Genomic DNA, 16340 nt, shown 5'->3' on the forward strand with positions numbered 1-16340 from the left:
CGCCAGATCTCGCGGGGGGATAACGGGGCGGGGAGCGAAAGTCCTAACGAATGATGGATGCAGGTCCTCCGCATCTTCTTGACGTCTTTCTGTTTGTGTCTTCCTCGATCCGTATGCGAACCCTCCACCGAGCCTCCCGCAACATTCATTCTCGGAATGGATTCTCCCGTAGCCGGGGCAACGCGCCACAGAAGGTCTCCGCGGCTAGGCGAGCGTGCGGACCGGCTGCGTGGCTAGGTCCAGCGCGGGAATAGCTCGCGCGGGGGCTGCTTCGTGGCGCTGGTCGCTCCTGCAGCTTAGCTCGGACTGGAGCTGGGACAATCTGATCTCTGATCTTTGTACCCTTCTCCGAGGCGACTTGGTACTCGCAGCCATCAGGTACTGTCTTTTAGATACCTAGCTACTCTGAACCTCTGTTTCCCTAATGGGACAACATTTTCCCCAGAAGTTTTCTGTCCCTCCTTCATCCCCTAGGGCACTTTATCTATAACTTTGGAAGGGTACTTGCCGTGTTCCACTGTGTTATACTTGCCTTGTCTAAGACAAGATAAGCTCCCTAACAGCAGTATCTATGCCTTTTAAAATATCAGTTTTATAACTTCTACCAGCAAGCCCTACTCAGGAGGGTTTTGCAAAACGTTAAATAAGTGAATGAGTGATTTTGCCAATGCTGTTCAAGAAGAGTTAGTTCAGTTCAGTCACTCAGTCGTGTCCGACTCTTTGTGACGCCACGAATCACAGTACGCCAGGCCTCCCTGTAGTGGAAAAATTCAAGGCAAAAACTCCCCTTTTGTTCCCTTTCCTTTCTATCCTCTGTGTCACACTTCGTTGGGTGGTTCGTATCTTCCTGGAGCCCACAATTTAGTGAGGGAAAACAGCAGTTAATTCAAGATCCTTACAATTCAGTTCAGTTCAGTCGCTCAATCATGTCGGACTCTTTGCGACCCCATGAACTGCAGCACGCCAGGCCTCCCTATCCATCACCAACTCCCAGAGTCCACCCAAACCCATGTCCATCGAGTCAATGATGCCAGCCAACCGTCTCATCCTCTGTTGTCCCCTTCTCCTCCTGCCCTCAATCTTTCCCAGCATCAGGGTCTTTTCCAATGAGTCAGCTCTTCACATGTGGTGGCCAAAGTATTGGAGTTTCAGCCTCAACATCAGTCCTTCCAATGAACACCCAGGACTGATCTCCTTTAGGATGGGCTAGTTGGATTTCCTTGCAGTCCAAAGGACTTCAAGAGTCTTCTCCAACACCACAGTTTAAAAGCATCAATTCTTTGGTGCTCAGCTTTCTTTATAGTCCAACTCTCACATCCATACATGACCACTAGAAAAACCAAGTGAGGGAAAACAGCAGTTAATGTAAGATCCCTACAAGGTGAATGTAAAATAACCCAATATAAAATAAGCATCCATGATCAGGGCTGGGAGAGGGAAGTACATGGCGCTATGATGAAGTGGATTAAGGAAGTGAAGAATGAGCTAAACAATCAGAAGGATCAGTATTTATTGAGGAAGGAAAGGGGTAGGCACAGTGAAGTACCTGCCGAAAGTGAAAGAGCATGTGCTAGTGTCCTGTGGTTGGAGAGAGGCCGACTTGAGAACTGAAAGACAGTTGGAGCTTAGGTTCCAGGGAGAGGGGTTCCCATGGTGACAGGTGAGGGTGATAGTGGCCTTATGAGCCATTTAAAGGATTTGAGCCCCTGTAGCAGCACAGGAAGACTTTAAGGTTGCAGTGGAGATGGAGCCTTGAAACATGAAACAAATTGAATTAGTGCCCTCCAACGGACTGACTTTTAGTTTTAAAGCATAGGTGATCAGAGGCAGGATGGCAAGGAGGAGGAGAGGATGAGCCACAGATTCAAATAGGCAATCCTGTCATTGAAACAGCTTGCTCTAAATTCAAGGCAGAAGTTTCTTACCTTGGATTATAAACTGGGAAGTGTAAACCAATGTTTGTTTTAATCATCAACCTATGTGTCCAGTATCTAGATATAGTTGGCTTCAAAAATATTACCATGAAATGGAGGCAAGTATTCTTAGCTCATTGGTCCAACTTTTTAGAACGTATCTAATTAAAGGAAACATCTGAAAACATAGTTGCATATTTAGAGTGATATTTCAAGAACTCATAGTTGCAGTCTGCTCTATAACAAATACTCTGAATTCCTTGTAGCTTTTGTCTTGCTGTTCTTCGTGTTTATCTTGCTTAGTCAATTGTCCTCTCTTCCTATCCCTGTTGTGAACTGATTTTGCCAAGTGGCACATTTGTTATATACATTTAAACTTGAAAAAATTCAAGAACTATAGGGTAATGCCTAGGTGTGTTGTGCATTCTGTAAAAGTAAGTTATAATTTTTAATACAAGGGACAATGTAGTATGTTTAGATAGAAGGGTTTAAACTAAAAACGACTGCCTTATATAATCTTTCAGTCAGCTTTGAACTTCTCAAAAGAAGGATGTTGTTTATACAGTATTTATACCACACTGTACCGTCATAATATTACTGTTTGTGACGGATGAATGGGAGTGCCACAGATAAACATTTCTTTGTAATTTGTGGATGTATTTCAGCTGGAGACTCAAGGGGAAGGTTCGTGGTGATAATTTTGAGTCTCTGTTATTCCCCCTCGGCCCCACAAAGTAGATTCTTTCCCCATGTATAGCTTGGGACTGTTGTTTTATGATGTAACTATGTGCATGTTAACACTCATAGTTTGGACTGAAACTATTTTGGACTGAAAGTTAGAATCACCTTTTCCCTAAATTTTCTCCTGTATTTTTCAGTGTAGAGTAGAATTTTGCTGTAGAAGTAGCACTAAGAAACCCACTGAAGTCACCAGCATAGAGCACCCAGCCAACAGGGAGCAGCCATGCCTGCGGAAGGAGGGAAGACGGATATGGAGAGGATTGGCCTCTTCAGTGAGATGGAATATATCACTGTGGGGGATAAATATGTGTCACAGTTTAATCGTAAGTATAATTTGGTTTTCTTTACAGCCTAAGAGTGGATGTTCCCTCTATAAAATTTTGATTTTAATGTTTGTTAAATGATCTTTTTGAATGGTCTGTATTTTAAAGCTTTAGGTATAAAGTTGAAAACACCTGTGAAATTTTAGTAGCAGTAAGAGATCTTTTTTTTTGTAAGATCAGGAAGCTCGTTTTCTTGGACTATCCTACTTTCATATATTCTCCTCATAGGTATTTGTATTTATTTTCAAGGTGCCTGGCAGTTTTCTTCCAGAAATTTTTTTTGTTTGTTTGTTGTTGTCTAGTCGCTAAGTTGTGTTCAACTCTTTTGCAAGCCCATGGACTGTAGCCCTCCAGGCTCCTCTGTCTGTGGGATTTCTCAGACAAGAATACTAGAGTGAGTTGCCATTTCCTTCTCCAGGGAATCTTCTGGACCCAGGAATCGCCCCAATCTCCTGTCACTCCTGCATTGGCAGGCAGATTCTTTACCACTGGCATCCCACCTGGAAAGCCCAAAAAGGGAATCACAGCCATGAAGGGACTGAACCATTGGCTTTTTTTTTTTCCCTTAGTTGGGACACTACTATACAAATAGCATTTACATTTACATCTAAAATGGCCGTGCATGATCACTTTCTTGAAAATGAAGTGCCAAATAAATACCTGAGAGATTTTTAGAAGAGTCATAAATAAAACAATAAAAAAGAATATGCTGATACGGAACATCTCTAAGATAAATTGTTAAAAAGGCAAGATGCGAAACAGTTTCCTATGGGAAAGCATTGGGTTCAGTGACCTGTAAGGCCTCTTCCAGCTCTCAGATTCAGAGTTTAAGAGAATCTCAATCTAATTATTAAAATGTTTTAATGGAAATGCCTTAGTTCTTACTGTCAGTGAAGCCTTTGATATGGATCTTTCAGTGACCATTTTGAAACAGCATTTAAGAGCTCAAAACTCAATGGCTTGAATCACATTTTGAAACTTTTCTCTGTTGCCCTGGTGTTCTAGTGGCAAGGATCAGGAAAGTTTTCTATTATTTTTCATGTCCTTTTATTAATGGTGAGCTCAAAATTGTCATATTCCTATTTTATCTTTAAAGGACCTTTTAATGAATCTGCAAGCAAAAATAGACAGATTCTACCCGGGGGATCCAAAGAAATGTCCAATCTCCAGGCAGGTTATTTTGACCCCCATTTTGTAAGGATTTTTGAAGGTGAAAGCTATGTCAATCCGAATCAAGTGAGGAGACGGTACATGATGGAAGAAGCCAAGAAAAATCTAAGCAAAGCGTTCCTCCCTAGTAATGGAGAGAAAAAGCCGTAAGTATTGGGGAGAAAATCTTAAATCTATCTCCTGCATCACTCTCTCTCCTCCAGCCTAAATTGTTGATTTTTCTGTAGGACTTACTTATGTATGACTCATTTTTTAAAGTGTGACTTTGAGGTTAAGTTTGTGTTAGATGGAGACAATTATATTAGGTGATTTAAGTTGCGGGGTAATTGATTAAGTAGATTCTCATTGTCACATTAAATTTTTAGTCATCTATGTCACTATTTTCTATCAGTTTATACTAATAAAGCCAACTAAATAATGAAAATAAGTTTTAGTTGAAAATTTTGCAATAGTCAGACTAGAAAAAAAATTGCCTTGGGTCATCAAGTCTGTGGCCTTGACTATTTTTTCTGCTTTTTAAAACTTTAAAAAAGTATAAATAAAAAATGTGAAATTAGAAATCTTTTTTGGGTAAAAAGGATAATTTATCAAAGGTACATTGTTTAAAAATCATGATGAAGTTACATGTAGGGGCTTAACGGTATTTTAGTTGTAAAAATTGTCAGGATAAGTTTCTTTTTTTTTAACCTTTAAATCCTTAAACTGATAAAATCATATAATCTATGTGATATACTATAGCTGAGTTTTATAATATGATGTTAATTCACACTCAGTAACATTGACTCTCAATCTAGAGTTTATGACAGATGAGGATTAGTTGAAAAATAATTTTGTGCTTATTTGTGATTTTGAGATTAGTAAAGCTTCAGTCTTCCAAGTTAAATTGTCTTTATTAAAAGTAGAGAATGTCTTCTTTTCTGTTATTATAGTTTATCTTTTCCTACCTTTGTACACTTTGGAGAAGTGTGAACTATTTATTATTATTATTACTACTTTTTTTGGGTTTCTTTCTTTTCTTCGTAGATGTAAATTCCAATGTGTATTTTTGGGGCTACTACTTTATTTCTTTTTCATGTAACATATGTATTTTATCCTTTAAACAACTTTTTTCGTGTTCAACTTTCCCATCCCCTGGAACTAATGTAATATTGTCAATAAACTATGCTTACATAAAAAATAACTTTAGAAAAAACACAGCGGAAGAACACACAAAGGGTCTATTTATTCTTGTGGTTAATTGAACTAATGTAAACTCTTCTAACCTCCTAGAGATTGCTAAAGCTTTGTTTATGTAGAACATTTAAAATGGAATTTTTGACTTTGAATAATAGGGAAAAGTAGATTAAAAAAATAACAAAAGAGTTTGTTTTTTTCTTACCAAAGTTAGGCAAGTCAAATCTACTGCATATATTTTGCTTCTCTTTCAATAATATTTTATAAATTTTGGTAAAATACATATAACACAAAGTTAACTATTTGAACTTGCTTCTTTTTGTTCTCGTTAACACTGTATTTAAGCTGTGGATTAGGAAGTTACTATGGAACCATAGGGGGACCAGTCCCGTTTTTCAGTGCTCAGTCTAAACCCAAAGAAAAATATGAGCCACCTGGAAAGAATTTATACACAAACCCAGGAAAGAAAGGAACTGGATATGGGTAAGATATTCCAATACTTTCATATCATTTGTTTTGAATTTAAAAAATTTAATTTCTGAACCCTGAAGTCATCATCATTATTTTCCTTCCTTAGCTATGCAAATATTACCATAGGTAAGCAGTTTTCACACTCTTCTGATCTCTATGATGCAGCAAAACTAAATAACAAGGTAAAGGAATCTCCTGTAACTTATTTCAATCTTTCTCTTATTTAGTTGACTTAGAGAATTCACTTGTGATCCAATTAGGGTTTATTTTGTTTTATCTATTTGTGTTATGTGGGCAATGGCAGATTGATGTTTAGGAATTGTAATAATTTTACCATTTTGATTTTACATTCCCTGGCTGAGCTTTAATTCCTGCCATAGTTTATCTTCCATCTCTCTAAACTAGCTGTGAGACTTCTGTCAGTGTGGCCCGATCAACTCTGCTCTATTTTGATTCTAAGCATTGTATCCTAATCCTTAGCTGTATTCCCAACACACCCTAATATTTTGCACCTAAGAAAGTAGTGGTAGTCCTTTTGGGCTGATCAGGCCATTATGGTGAGTGAACAGAATGGAAGAGTGTTGGGGAGAAGGGAGGAAGTAGAGACTAGAGAAGAATATAAGCTTTTAAATTTTCATTTTTTTTTCAGCATGCAGTCTTCAATAATTTTGGCTATGGTGACTTTAAATGGCAGTGAGATAGATGGAGGAGGGCATGGCAACCCACTCCAGTATTCTTGCCTGAAGAATCCCCATGGATAGAGGAGCCTAGCGGGCTATAATCCATAGGGTCGCACAGAGTCGGACACGACTGAAGTGACTTAGCATGCGTGCACACACGAGATAGAAGGATAGTGGCCAGTTTTGCAAATGGGCATGTCCAAACCCAGGAAAAGTTTTCTGTTAAATTGATAAACCTTGGTCATTTGAAAATAGTCATCTCTTGTTTCTAGTATGGACTCTTCACTTTATATAAGATTCTATGTAAACTACTTTTTACATAGATTAGAATAATATATTCTATAGGAATGATACCTAAGATATAAATACGTACAAGGCAGTTTTATCAATAGCTTAGTAATTAATCTTTCATCCTAAGTTTATGGATATAAGATACTTTTCTCTCTTTAGAATAAAACTCTTTCATTCCACATTTAGAACTTACTATTCATAAGTCAGAAATTTTATGTCCCTGAATTTCCTAAAATAATATTGTAACATAAAAGTGTTGTAATTTAAAAAGTAAGTATTCCTTATTCTTAGGAGAAAAGCTGACTTTTTTTTGAAGGCCTACCGTGTGCCAGGTACTTTGAATACATAATCACATTTAATCTTTGTCGCAGCATTAAGGGTCGGGGGAATGTTATGATCGTCATTTATAATTGAAGAAAATGTGACACTGAAAGGGTCAGTAACTTTCCCAGTGTCCCTGGGAAATGCTAGAAAGCAGGAAGGAGTTAGGGCTTGAACTAGAAACTGACTTTTATTTTTAATGCATTATATCATATTATAGAAAGTTAATAAAAGATTTGCTCAAGTGATATATCTATATACATCAAATAAGTTTATATTCAAGATGAACAATCATAGCTGTGCTTCTTCCTAAGCATAATCTTTTGTATCATAAAAATAGAACATAGCAAAGGAATGTTTTAAAAAAGTGAACCCAGCAGTATATACTTAAACAATCTACATGCTTATATTAAAATTTAAAGTTAAATTAACTTTATGTTACTTGCAGTGTTTAGTGATTTTTGCTATCTAATATAATTTCAAACTCCTTAATTTACAGAAAGAGAATGAAGAACATCGTCGTTTACTTAAAGGGACAGCTTTCAAATTAAATCTTTACCCAAGGGAATATTTTGATACCAATCCTTACATGTCTGAGAAACCTTTACCACCAATTAAAAAAGTAGAGAAGAAAGAAACAGTTGGAAACCCTTTTAAGCCCTCTTCTCCTGGCAAAAAGGCAAGTTAAAGTTTTTAGAATGAAAAAATATTAAGCATCATATAGAAATGTTGCCTCTTGCTGTCATATTATTTCATTTCCCATTTGTTTATATTCATGCCATGAATCATGGAACCCGTTTTGATGAAATTATGATAAGTCATAGAGTGTGGATACCATAAGGAATAATTATGCCCTTATGAAATAATTATTCAGTTCAGTTCAGTTCAGTTCAGTCTCTCAGTTGTGTCCAACTCTTTGCGACCCCATGAATCGCAGCATGCCAGGCCTCCCTGTCCATCACCAACTCCCAGAGTTCACTCAGACTCAAGTCCATCGAGTCAGTGATGCCATCCAGCCGTCTCATCCTCTGTCGTCCCCTTCTCCTCCTGCCCCCAATCCCTCCCAGCATCAGACTCTTTTCCAATGAGTCAACTCTTCACATGAGGTGGCCAAAGTACTGGAGTTTCAGCTTTAGCATCATTCCTTCCAAAGAAATGCCAGGGCTGATCTCCGCAGAATGGACTGGTTGGATCTCCTTGCAGTCCAAGGGACTCTTAAGAATCTTCTCCAACACTACAGTTCAAAAGCATCAATTCTTCGGCGCTCAGCCTTCTTCACAGTCCAACTCTCACATACATACATGACCACAGGAAAAACCATAGCCTTGACTAAACGGACCTTTGTTGGCAAAGTAGTGTCTGCTTTTGAATATGCTATCTAGGTTGGTCATAACTTTCCTTCCAAGGAGTAAGCGTCTTTTAATTTCATGGCTGCAGTCACCATCCGCAGTGATTTTGGAGCCCCCAAAATAAAGTCTGACACTGTTTCCACTGTTTCCCCATCTATTTCCCATGAAGTGGTGGGACCGGATGCCATGATCTTCGTTTTCTGAATGTTGAGCTTTAAGCCAACTTTTTCACTCTCCACTTTCACTTTCCTCAAGAGGCTTTTTAGTTCCTCTTCACTTTCTGCCATAAGGGCGGTGTCATCTGCATATCTGAGGTTATTGATATTTCTCCCGGCAATCTTGATTCCAGCTTGTGTTTTTTCCAGTCCAGCGTTTCTCATGATGTACTCTGCATAGAAGTTAAATAAGCAGCGTAACAATATACAGCCTTGACGTACTCCTTTTCCTATTTGGAACCAGTCTCTTGTTCCATGTCCAGTTCTAACTGTTGCTTCCTGACCTGCATACAGATTTCTCAAGAGGCAGGTCAGGTGGTCTGGTAGTCCCATCTCTTTCAGAATTTTCCACAGTTTATTGTGATCCACACAGTCAAAGGCTTTGGCATAGTCAATAAAGCAGAAATAGATATTTTTCTGGAACTCTCTTGCTTTTTCCATGATCCAGCGGATGTTGGCAATTTGATCTCTGGTTCCTTTGCCTTTTCTAAAACCAGCTTGAACATCAGGAAGTTCACGGTTCATGTATTGCTGAAATAATTATTACTCATCTCTAAAAGTATTTTAATTTACAATGAATTTTCTAAGCACCTGTCTATATCTTAGGTATAGTTTTTCTCAAAACCATAAAAAGTTAGGCCATCTTTAGTTTTTGAAGGGTGGTTAAAATGAAGTGTCTCCCTTCTGCTGAGGTTTACAAGTGTGAATAAAAATCAAAATCTCCCTTATAGTTTATAGACTTAGTTTATACCTTAGTTTTTTTTTCTGTGAATTGTGTGTTCCTTTTCTTGCAAATGTTCAATTAAGATATTTGTCTTTTTCGTATTGATCTGTAAGATCTTTTCATATATTAAGGATATTGTTTTATCATTTTTGTTGAAAATAATTTTTCTAGTCTGTTGAGTCTTTGACTTTGGTTATAATATTCTGTTCTATTCAGAAATAGCAATAATGATTTATCATTATAAAATATAAACTTTATAATGATAAAAACACATAAAATAATGATTTTGTCAGTCCTCTGTGCTGAGTTTGTGTCATTCTCAGAATAACTTTCCTTCCCAGCAACGTTAGTGAAATATGCATTCTTGATTTCTTAACTAGTTTTATCTTTTTGCATTTAAATTTTCATCTGGAATATATTTTGATGGTAAGAACAAGGTAAGGATCGAGCTTTTATCTTTTTCAAAATTCAGTTTTATGGACAGAAGGATGCTTTGAGGGGAGGATGTGTTCCATATCTTGATTGCCTTTGTGGTTTCAAGGGTGTATCAGCCAGTCAGTTCAATAGCTCAGATGTGTCTGACTCTTTGCGACCCCATGGACTGCAGCACGCCAGGCCTTCCTGTCCATCACCAACTCCCAGAGTTTACTCAAACTCATATCCATTGAGTCAGTGATGCCATCCAACCATCTCATCCTCTGTTGTCCCCTTCTCCTCCTGCCCTCAATCTTTCCCAGCATCAGGGTCTTTTCAAATGAGTCAGCTCTTTGCATCAGGTGGCCAAAGTATTGGAGTTTCAGCTTCAACATCAGTCCTTCCAATGAACACCCAGGGTGTTCATTTAGGATGACTGGTTGGATCTCCTGGCAGTCCAAGGGACTCTCAAGAGTCTTCTCCAACACCACAGTTCAAAAGCATCAATTCTTCAGCACTCAGCTTTCTTCATAGTCCAACTCTCATATCCATACATAACTACTGGAAAAACCACATCTGTCAAAACTCACAGAATCTGTAAACTTAAAATGGGTGCAGCTTATTATACTTGGACTTAAGTAAAAAATTTTTTTAAAGAGCCAATTGTTCCTGATCTCACAGATAGAATAATTAACACCCCTGTTTTGAAATGCCACTTTATCAAATCAAAATTCCCAGTTTTAGTGTTTTTTTCCCCCTGAATTTTCATTCTATTTAATTGATATTTATTTCTATCAGTACCAAACTATTTTTAATTATTATTGCATTTTAATATTGGGTGGTCTAGTCTCTTCTTATTCTTAAAATAAGTTTATATGACTGTTTTCCAGTAGTATTATTTAGAACTTTGGAATTATTTTGTGAAGTTCTGAGGAAAAAAGACCTTTGGTGTTTTGCTCTAAATTGAGATCTTTAGATTTTAGATTGTATTAGCATTTTTATACTTTGAATCTTCTTATCTAGAATTAAGCTACTTACAGAAACCTTTATTTGTCTTGTAGATTTTTATATTTTGTTTCACATAGATTTATGTATCATATTTATTCTTATTTTAAGGTCCTGGTCAATAGTTTCTTTTCCCCATCAATCCCCTTATATTATTTGTTCTTATTAAAACATCTGATTTTTTTAAAGTAACTGGCACTTTATTAAATTTTATATTCTAATAGGTATTTCATTGATTCTCTTTGGATCTTTAGATATATGATTATATTATCTGCAAATAACTTTGCTCCTTCCTTTCCAATATTTCTCTCTCTCATGTCATGCTTGTGCCCAGTGTTTAGACATGATATGGGGATCATGGGAGTACCTCTAGCGTTCATGTTTAAATAAATAAGACTAAATCAGGAATGTTTGTAGAATTATGTTGAATGTTTTAGTATAATCTCTCTAGACCATCTATGTTTTTCTCCATTAACTTATTATAAGGTGAGTAAAAGTAATAGATTTCTTGAAGTGATTCTCACTTGACTGTGTTGTATTAATCTTTAAGTGTGATACTGTGTTTTATTTGTTAATATTTTATTAAGTATTTTTGTATCAATTATTATAAGTGTTGTGACTGGTTTGTATTTTTTACATTCCTTGTTCTATTTTGATATAAGTAGATGCTAGCATCTTAAAGTAAGAGTTTAATAGCATCAAATATATCTTTTCCTTGAAAATTTAAAAGACTTCTCATAGTAAATGTTCTGAGCTTAATTTCTTACATGATGCCCATCTATTTTCTGTAGGTGTCCTCTCTCTGAGTCACTTTGACAATATTTTTCTTTGAGAACCATTCATTTAATTCAGGTTTTCAAATTTGTCAATGTAGAGGTATAAAAAAATATTATCTTACAGTTTTTGATATTCCATATATGTATAGATTTCTTCCACCTGTTTCTCAATCTTCATAATATAGATTTACCTGTTAATTTTTTAAGCATCATCTGGTGAGTTGGTTTACTTACCATATATATTTTTCCATTTTCTATTCATCTGTTTTGCTTTTACATCAGTTAATTAATCAACTGTATTTTCTTTAGATTCCTTATTATTTGTTGCTTTTAAACTAATCCATGTCTCAATCTTGATAACTTGAAAAATAACAACCATATCTTTCAAATAAATCACATTTTCTTATATATCTGGCTTAGACACTGTAAGAGAAAGGATGCCTAATTAAATGGATTATTGTGATTGAATACAGTTTTCTTGGTGACCATATATGATGAAAATCCTGTTAATATGTATCAGTTTAAAAAGTCAAAGTAAATGTTTGTTTTGCATATAGGTCAAAAATGATTGACTTCTCTTAATAGATTACAAGAAAAGTACAACGTATGGTACAGTTATTTCTCAGTATCAATGGGGGATTGGTTTCAAGACCACTGCCTGCTACCCCCAGAATACCAAAATTCAAGGATGCTCAGGTCCCTTACATAAAATGGCCTAGTATGTGTGTGTAACCTTTGCACATCCTCCTGTATAATGTAAATCATCTCTAGACTACTTACAATATCTAAGACAATGCAAATGCTATGTAAATAGTTTCCTGTGCATGTCAAGTTCAACTTTTCTTTTGGGGAACTTTCTGGAATTCTTTATTTAAAAAATATTTTCACCCTGAGATTGGATGAATTTGAGGATGCAGACCTTGCTGGTGTGGAGGACTGATTGTGGGTTATGTTTGCCTCTTACTCTCTTTTTCTATGTGCTTTTCCTTTATTTTTATTAAAAACTTTTTTTCAGTATCTTCCCCATCATTTACTGATGTTTACTGAACTCGTCTTGTGCCAGGCTTCCTTTTGGATAAACCTTACTTCTGGCCTCATCTTTCATCCTCTGGTTCTGAACCCTAACTTCTTCCTGTATCAAAATACATGTGACCTGGCTCTCACTCCCTCAGGAATGGACTCACATCCTGTGTAGTTCATAGCCTGATCTGATAAACTCACTAATATATTAACTGTTGGCAATAGTTTAGAATATTACCTTCTTATAACTATATAGAGAACTTTTGGAATTATTGTGTCTTAACCCATAAAATTGGTGGTAGGAAGACCCTTGATGGTATTTGAATTAAACAGAATAAACAGCTTTCTTTAAATGTAAAACCAGCTCCATGTACAGTACACAAATATGTATGACCTTTTTCACATTTAATTTTTGTCAGAAGCATTTTGACAGAACCACATTAAATTGTCTCATTTTTACTTGTAGGCTGGTGGAATGAAGGCAGGAACATTTGATCCTTACCCTTCACATTCTGCTGACCCTTACGTGGTTAAATTGAAAAGCCCATCCAGCAAAAGTGCTAAGGTTTTCCATCCGCCAGGTGGACCAAAAAGCAGACCAATTGAAAGTATAATGGCTTTGAATGTCAAAAGGTAGTAATATTAGCCCATAAATTATTTCCTGCTTTTAGATTTCTTCAGAGTAATATCTTTTATTTATATATACTTTTAAAAGTTGACAAATCTGGGTGACTTTAGAAATCTCAGCTGCTTCTTTATACCTGCCCTCCCCTGTAGAAGTTCTTTCCCATCTTCTGAAATTCCCAATTGAAAAAGCTTAATTTATCCGTACCAAACAGACACAGGTTCGATCCCTGGGTTGGGAAGGTCCCCTGGAGAAGCAAATGGCAACCTACTCCAGTATTCTTGCCTGGAGAATCCCATGGATGGAGGAGCCTGGTGGGCTACAGTCCATAGAGTCACAAAGAGTCAGACATGACTGAAGTGACTTAGCATGCATACATGCATATATATATGTATATATGTATATATATATATATATATATATATATATATTTCACTTAGCAGTACATATTAACATTGTCTGTTTCTTAAAAGGATCTTTTGACTCATTAAATTGTTAATCTCTGTATAGGCCCCAGACTCTCAGTAATTGTGTGGACTCTTAATGACACTTCTTCTGTCTTTAACTTTTAAATAACCCTCTATGAGAACTAGAAATATTCTGATTAATTAAAAATACTTCGAGGAAAAGTATATGTATATTATTCACGTATCATAAAACTGATATCTTTCCTAGGTTTTGAGCACTCTCAAAACTGAAAAGTTCTTAGAAGTTCAGAATATAATTTAGAAAAGGACAGCCTGTCATTCTTTTGTTATATGTGAAAGATCATAAATACTAATAATTCACTTGATTCCCTTTCTGCCTATTCACTAAAAAAGTTTTAATGCCAATTTGACTGACTTACATATTTCTAACTTCATTGTAATCATACAATGGATTGGGAAAAGGACATCAAATTCATATGCCTTTTGTAGAAACACTAGCATCTTTATTACTTGTAGATAATGATTGTAAGAACATCATTATTATAGTCACAAAAGTAAGGCTGCCCTTCATTATTTATATAGTTTAACTGTTGTCTATAGGAATATTTTTTTGCAGGCTAGTTGGTAGAGGATTCATTTGGGAAACAAAGATGTGGAGCCTTTTTTCCATGTCCTTTGACCTTTATCCTTTGACAACCGAACTGACAGTAAAGTTAGAATTTTCCTCAACACACTCACACTCAAATGAATGGAATTTTGTGTGGGGTGGGGAGGAGTGTGGTTTCAAGTTGTGTGGCTATCCGGAGAACAGAGCTGAGAAAATTCTATGATGCTCTAGCACACATGTTTAAAGCAAAGGAAAAAAGTATCGATTGTTCAGAAGTTTATCATTTGTTTAGTATTTTGAGTTTATTGAAATATCTTTTTTTTACATTATCATAAATATTATCCTAAATCAAGTTTTAGCTTCTTTTAGCCTAATTTTAAAACTCTGAGAAGTAGTATTTAAAAGTAGTAGTAGTATTTAGTCTCATAAACCATTTTTTCCCTCTTATATTACATTTTAAAAGTATATCTGATATACATGAAGCTTTTTCTTTAGTGAGAAAGTTTGGTTTTGTTTGGATTGTTAACTTTTAATTGCAAAATGTTTTTTTTACAATAATACGCAGATCTATCAAATTAAATGTGCATTTATTTTCCAATTTTAGGGCACTAAATACAAAGAACTACAAGACTGCTTCAGTACAATCCTATTAGCATCTGGAAGACAAATAACCTTACAGGTCCTGACTACCAAAAATACACTATCAAGTGCTTATTATTTGAAAAAGTATATAAGATGTGTGGAACAAATAGCTCAAACATTTAGAAGAAATTTAAGGCTGTGACTCTAATGCTCTTCCTTCTTTTCCTACTGTTACATCAATAAATGACTAGTATTTGTTAATAATTGCTCTGTTTCTTGATCTGTGTTTCTGAGGAGATGTTTAGGACTGTTTGAAACTGTTATAAAATCTCAAAGTGTACTCTTTAATTTGACATATTTTGCTCCTAACATTAAGAATATTGCCGAGTTGGAGGGTAGGTATGAAAATGGGGACTGGAGGGGTAGAACGTGCACAATGAATGCTTATTTTTCTATTAAGTGGTATCGTTTTTCTGTTGTGTTTTTTTTTTCTGAGATTAATTTTTATTGGAGTGTAGTTGCTTTACAGTAAATTCTTATTTTGCTATTCCTTCTCGGAGGTATTTGGAGGTTGAGTTGACAGCTATCCAAGTGTCTCGGTCCATTAAAGCATTCTTAACATCAGGGAAGTACTGATCCAGTCTTATTTAATAGATTCTCATATACATGCGTTGTATAGTGAGGCAGATAGCTCGGATAATGTGGTGTGGTGCCTTTTATGTATATCCCGTATAAAGCATCAGATCTGCCAGTGGCAGCCCCAGGCTGAGCAGGGTTGGTGAGGGTGTGGGGGGGGGTGTGGGGGATGGGAGACTGGGGATGCACTTTCAGTTCAGTATCTTATACAAAATGGCCAGGTTTCAATGGATGAAGTTGGTCCTTGTGTTCTCTCATTCTCCTCTGTAGCTGCTTCTCTAGGTCTTATCCTCTTCCTTCCCATGTTACCTCTTCACTGGCCCTATCACTTAAAAAAAAATCTGTTCTTAAAAGTTATGATTTAAATACATTCCTGTAATTCATAGTGAGGTATCTCTCAATAGTTCTCATTCAGTTGGGGTGGGGTAGTGGTGGTATTTAAAAGGGAAGTTTAGAAAGATGGTAACAATAACCTTGTGTACGAGACAGCAAAAGAGACACTGATGTATAGAGCAGTCTTGTGGACTCTGTGGGAGAGGGAGAGGGTGGGAAGATTTGGGAGAATGGCATTGAAGCATGTAGAATATCATATATGAAACGAGTTGCCAGTCCAGGTTCGATGCACGATGCTGGATGCTTGGGGCTGGTGCATTGGGATGACCCAGGGGGATGGTATGGGGAGGGAGAAGGGAGCAGGGTTCAGGATGGGGAACACATGTATACCTGTGGTGGATTCATTTTGATATTTGGCAAAACTAATACAATTATGTGAAGTTTAAAAATAAAATTAAAAAAAATAAAAGGGAAGTTTACAGTATCTATTAATTAAACTGTGGTGTTGGAAAAGACTCTTGAGAGTTCCTTGGACTGCAAGGA

General features: G+C 36.3%; 1 protein-coding gene across 2 annotated transcripts; it reads left to right on the forward strand.

Moving 5' to 3' along the window:
- Positions 1-16: 16 nt before the first annotated feature.
- Positions 17-15092, forward strand: CFAP96 (cilia and flagella associated protein 96). 2 transcript variants are annotated; one of them, XM_070781733.1, is made up of 8 exons: positions 17-378; positions 2797-2977; positions 4074-4293; positions 5666-5803; positions 5898-5973; positions 7583-7762; positions 13053-13219; positions 14851-15092. In XM_070781733.1, the coding sequence occupies exons 2-8, from the start codon at positions 2878-2880 to the stop codon at positions 14897-14899; spliced, it is 930 nt and encodes a 309-aa protein (XP_070637834.1). In that variant the 5' UTR covers positions 17-378; positions 2797-2877; the 3' UTR covers positions 14900-15092. The 2 variants fall into 2 exon arrangements, with proteins under 2 accessions (XP_070637834.1, XP_019809173.1); XM_019953614.2 differs by having other exon boundaries at positions 18-378; positions 2792-2977.
- The last annotated feature ends 1248 nt before the right edge of the window (positions 15093-16340 follow it).

This window comes from Bos indicus, chromosome 27 (assembly GCF_029378745.1).
Source record: "Bos indicus isolate NIAB-ARS_2022 breed Sahiwal x Tharparkar chromosome 27, NIAB-ARS_B.indTharparkar_mat_pri_1.0, whole genome shotgun sequence".
NCBI lineage: Eukaryota > Metazoa > Chordata > Mammalia > Artiodactyla > Bovidae > Bos > Bos indicus.

Excerpts from the sequence above, each read along its gene's own strand:
- CFAP96 (XM_070781733.1), top strand. The coding sequence starts at position 2,878 with ATGCCTGCGGAAGGAGGGAAGACGGATATGGAGAGGATTGGCCTCTTC. Across the intron at positions 5,804-5,897 it reads AAGAAAGGAACTGGATATGG|CTATGCAAATATTACCATAG; the intron begins GTAAGATATTCC and ends TTCCTTCCTTAG. Across the intron at positions 7,763-13,052 it reads CCTCTTCTCCTGGCAAAAAG|GCTGGTGGAATGAAGGCAGG; the intron begins GCAAGTTAAAGT and ends TTTTACTTGTAG.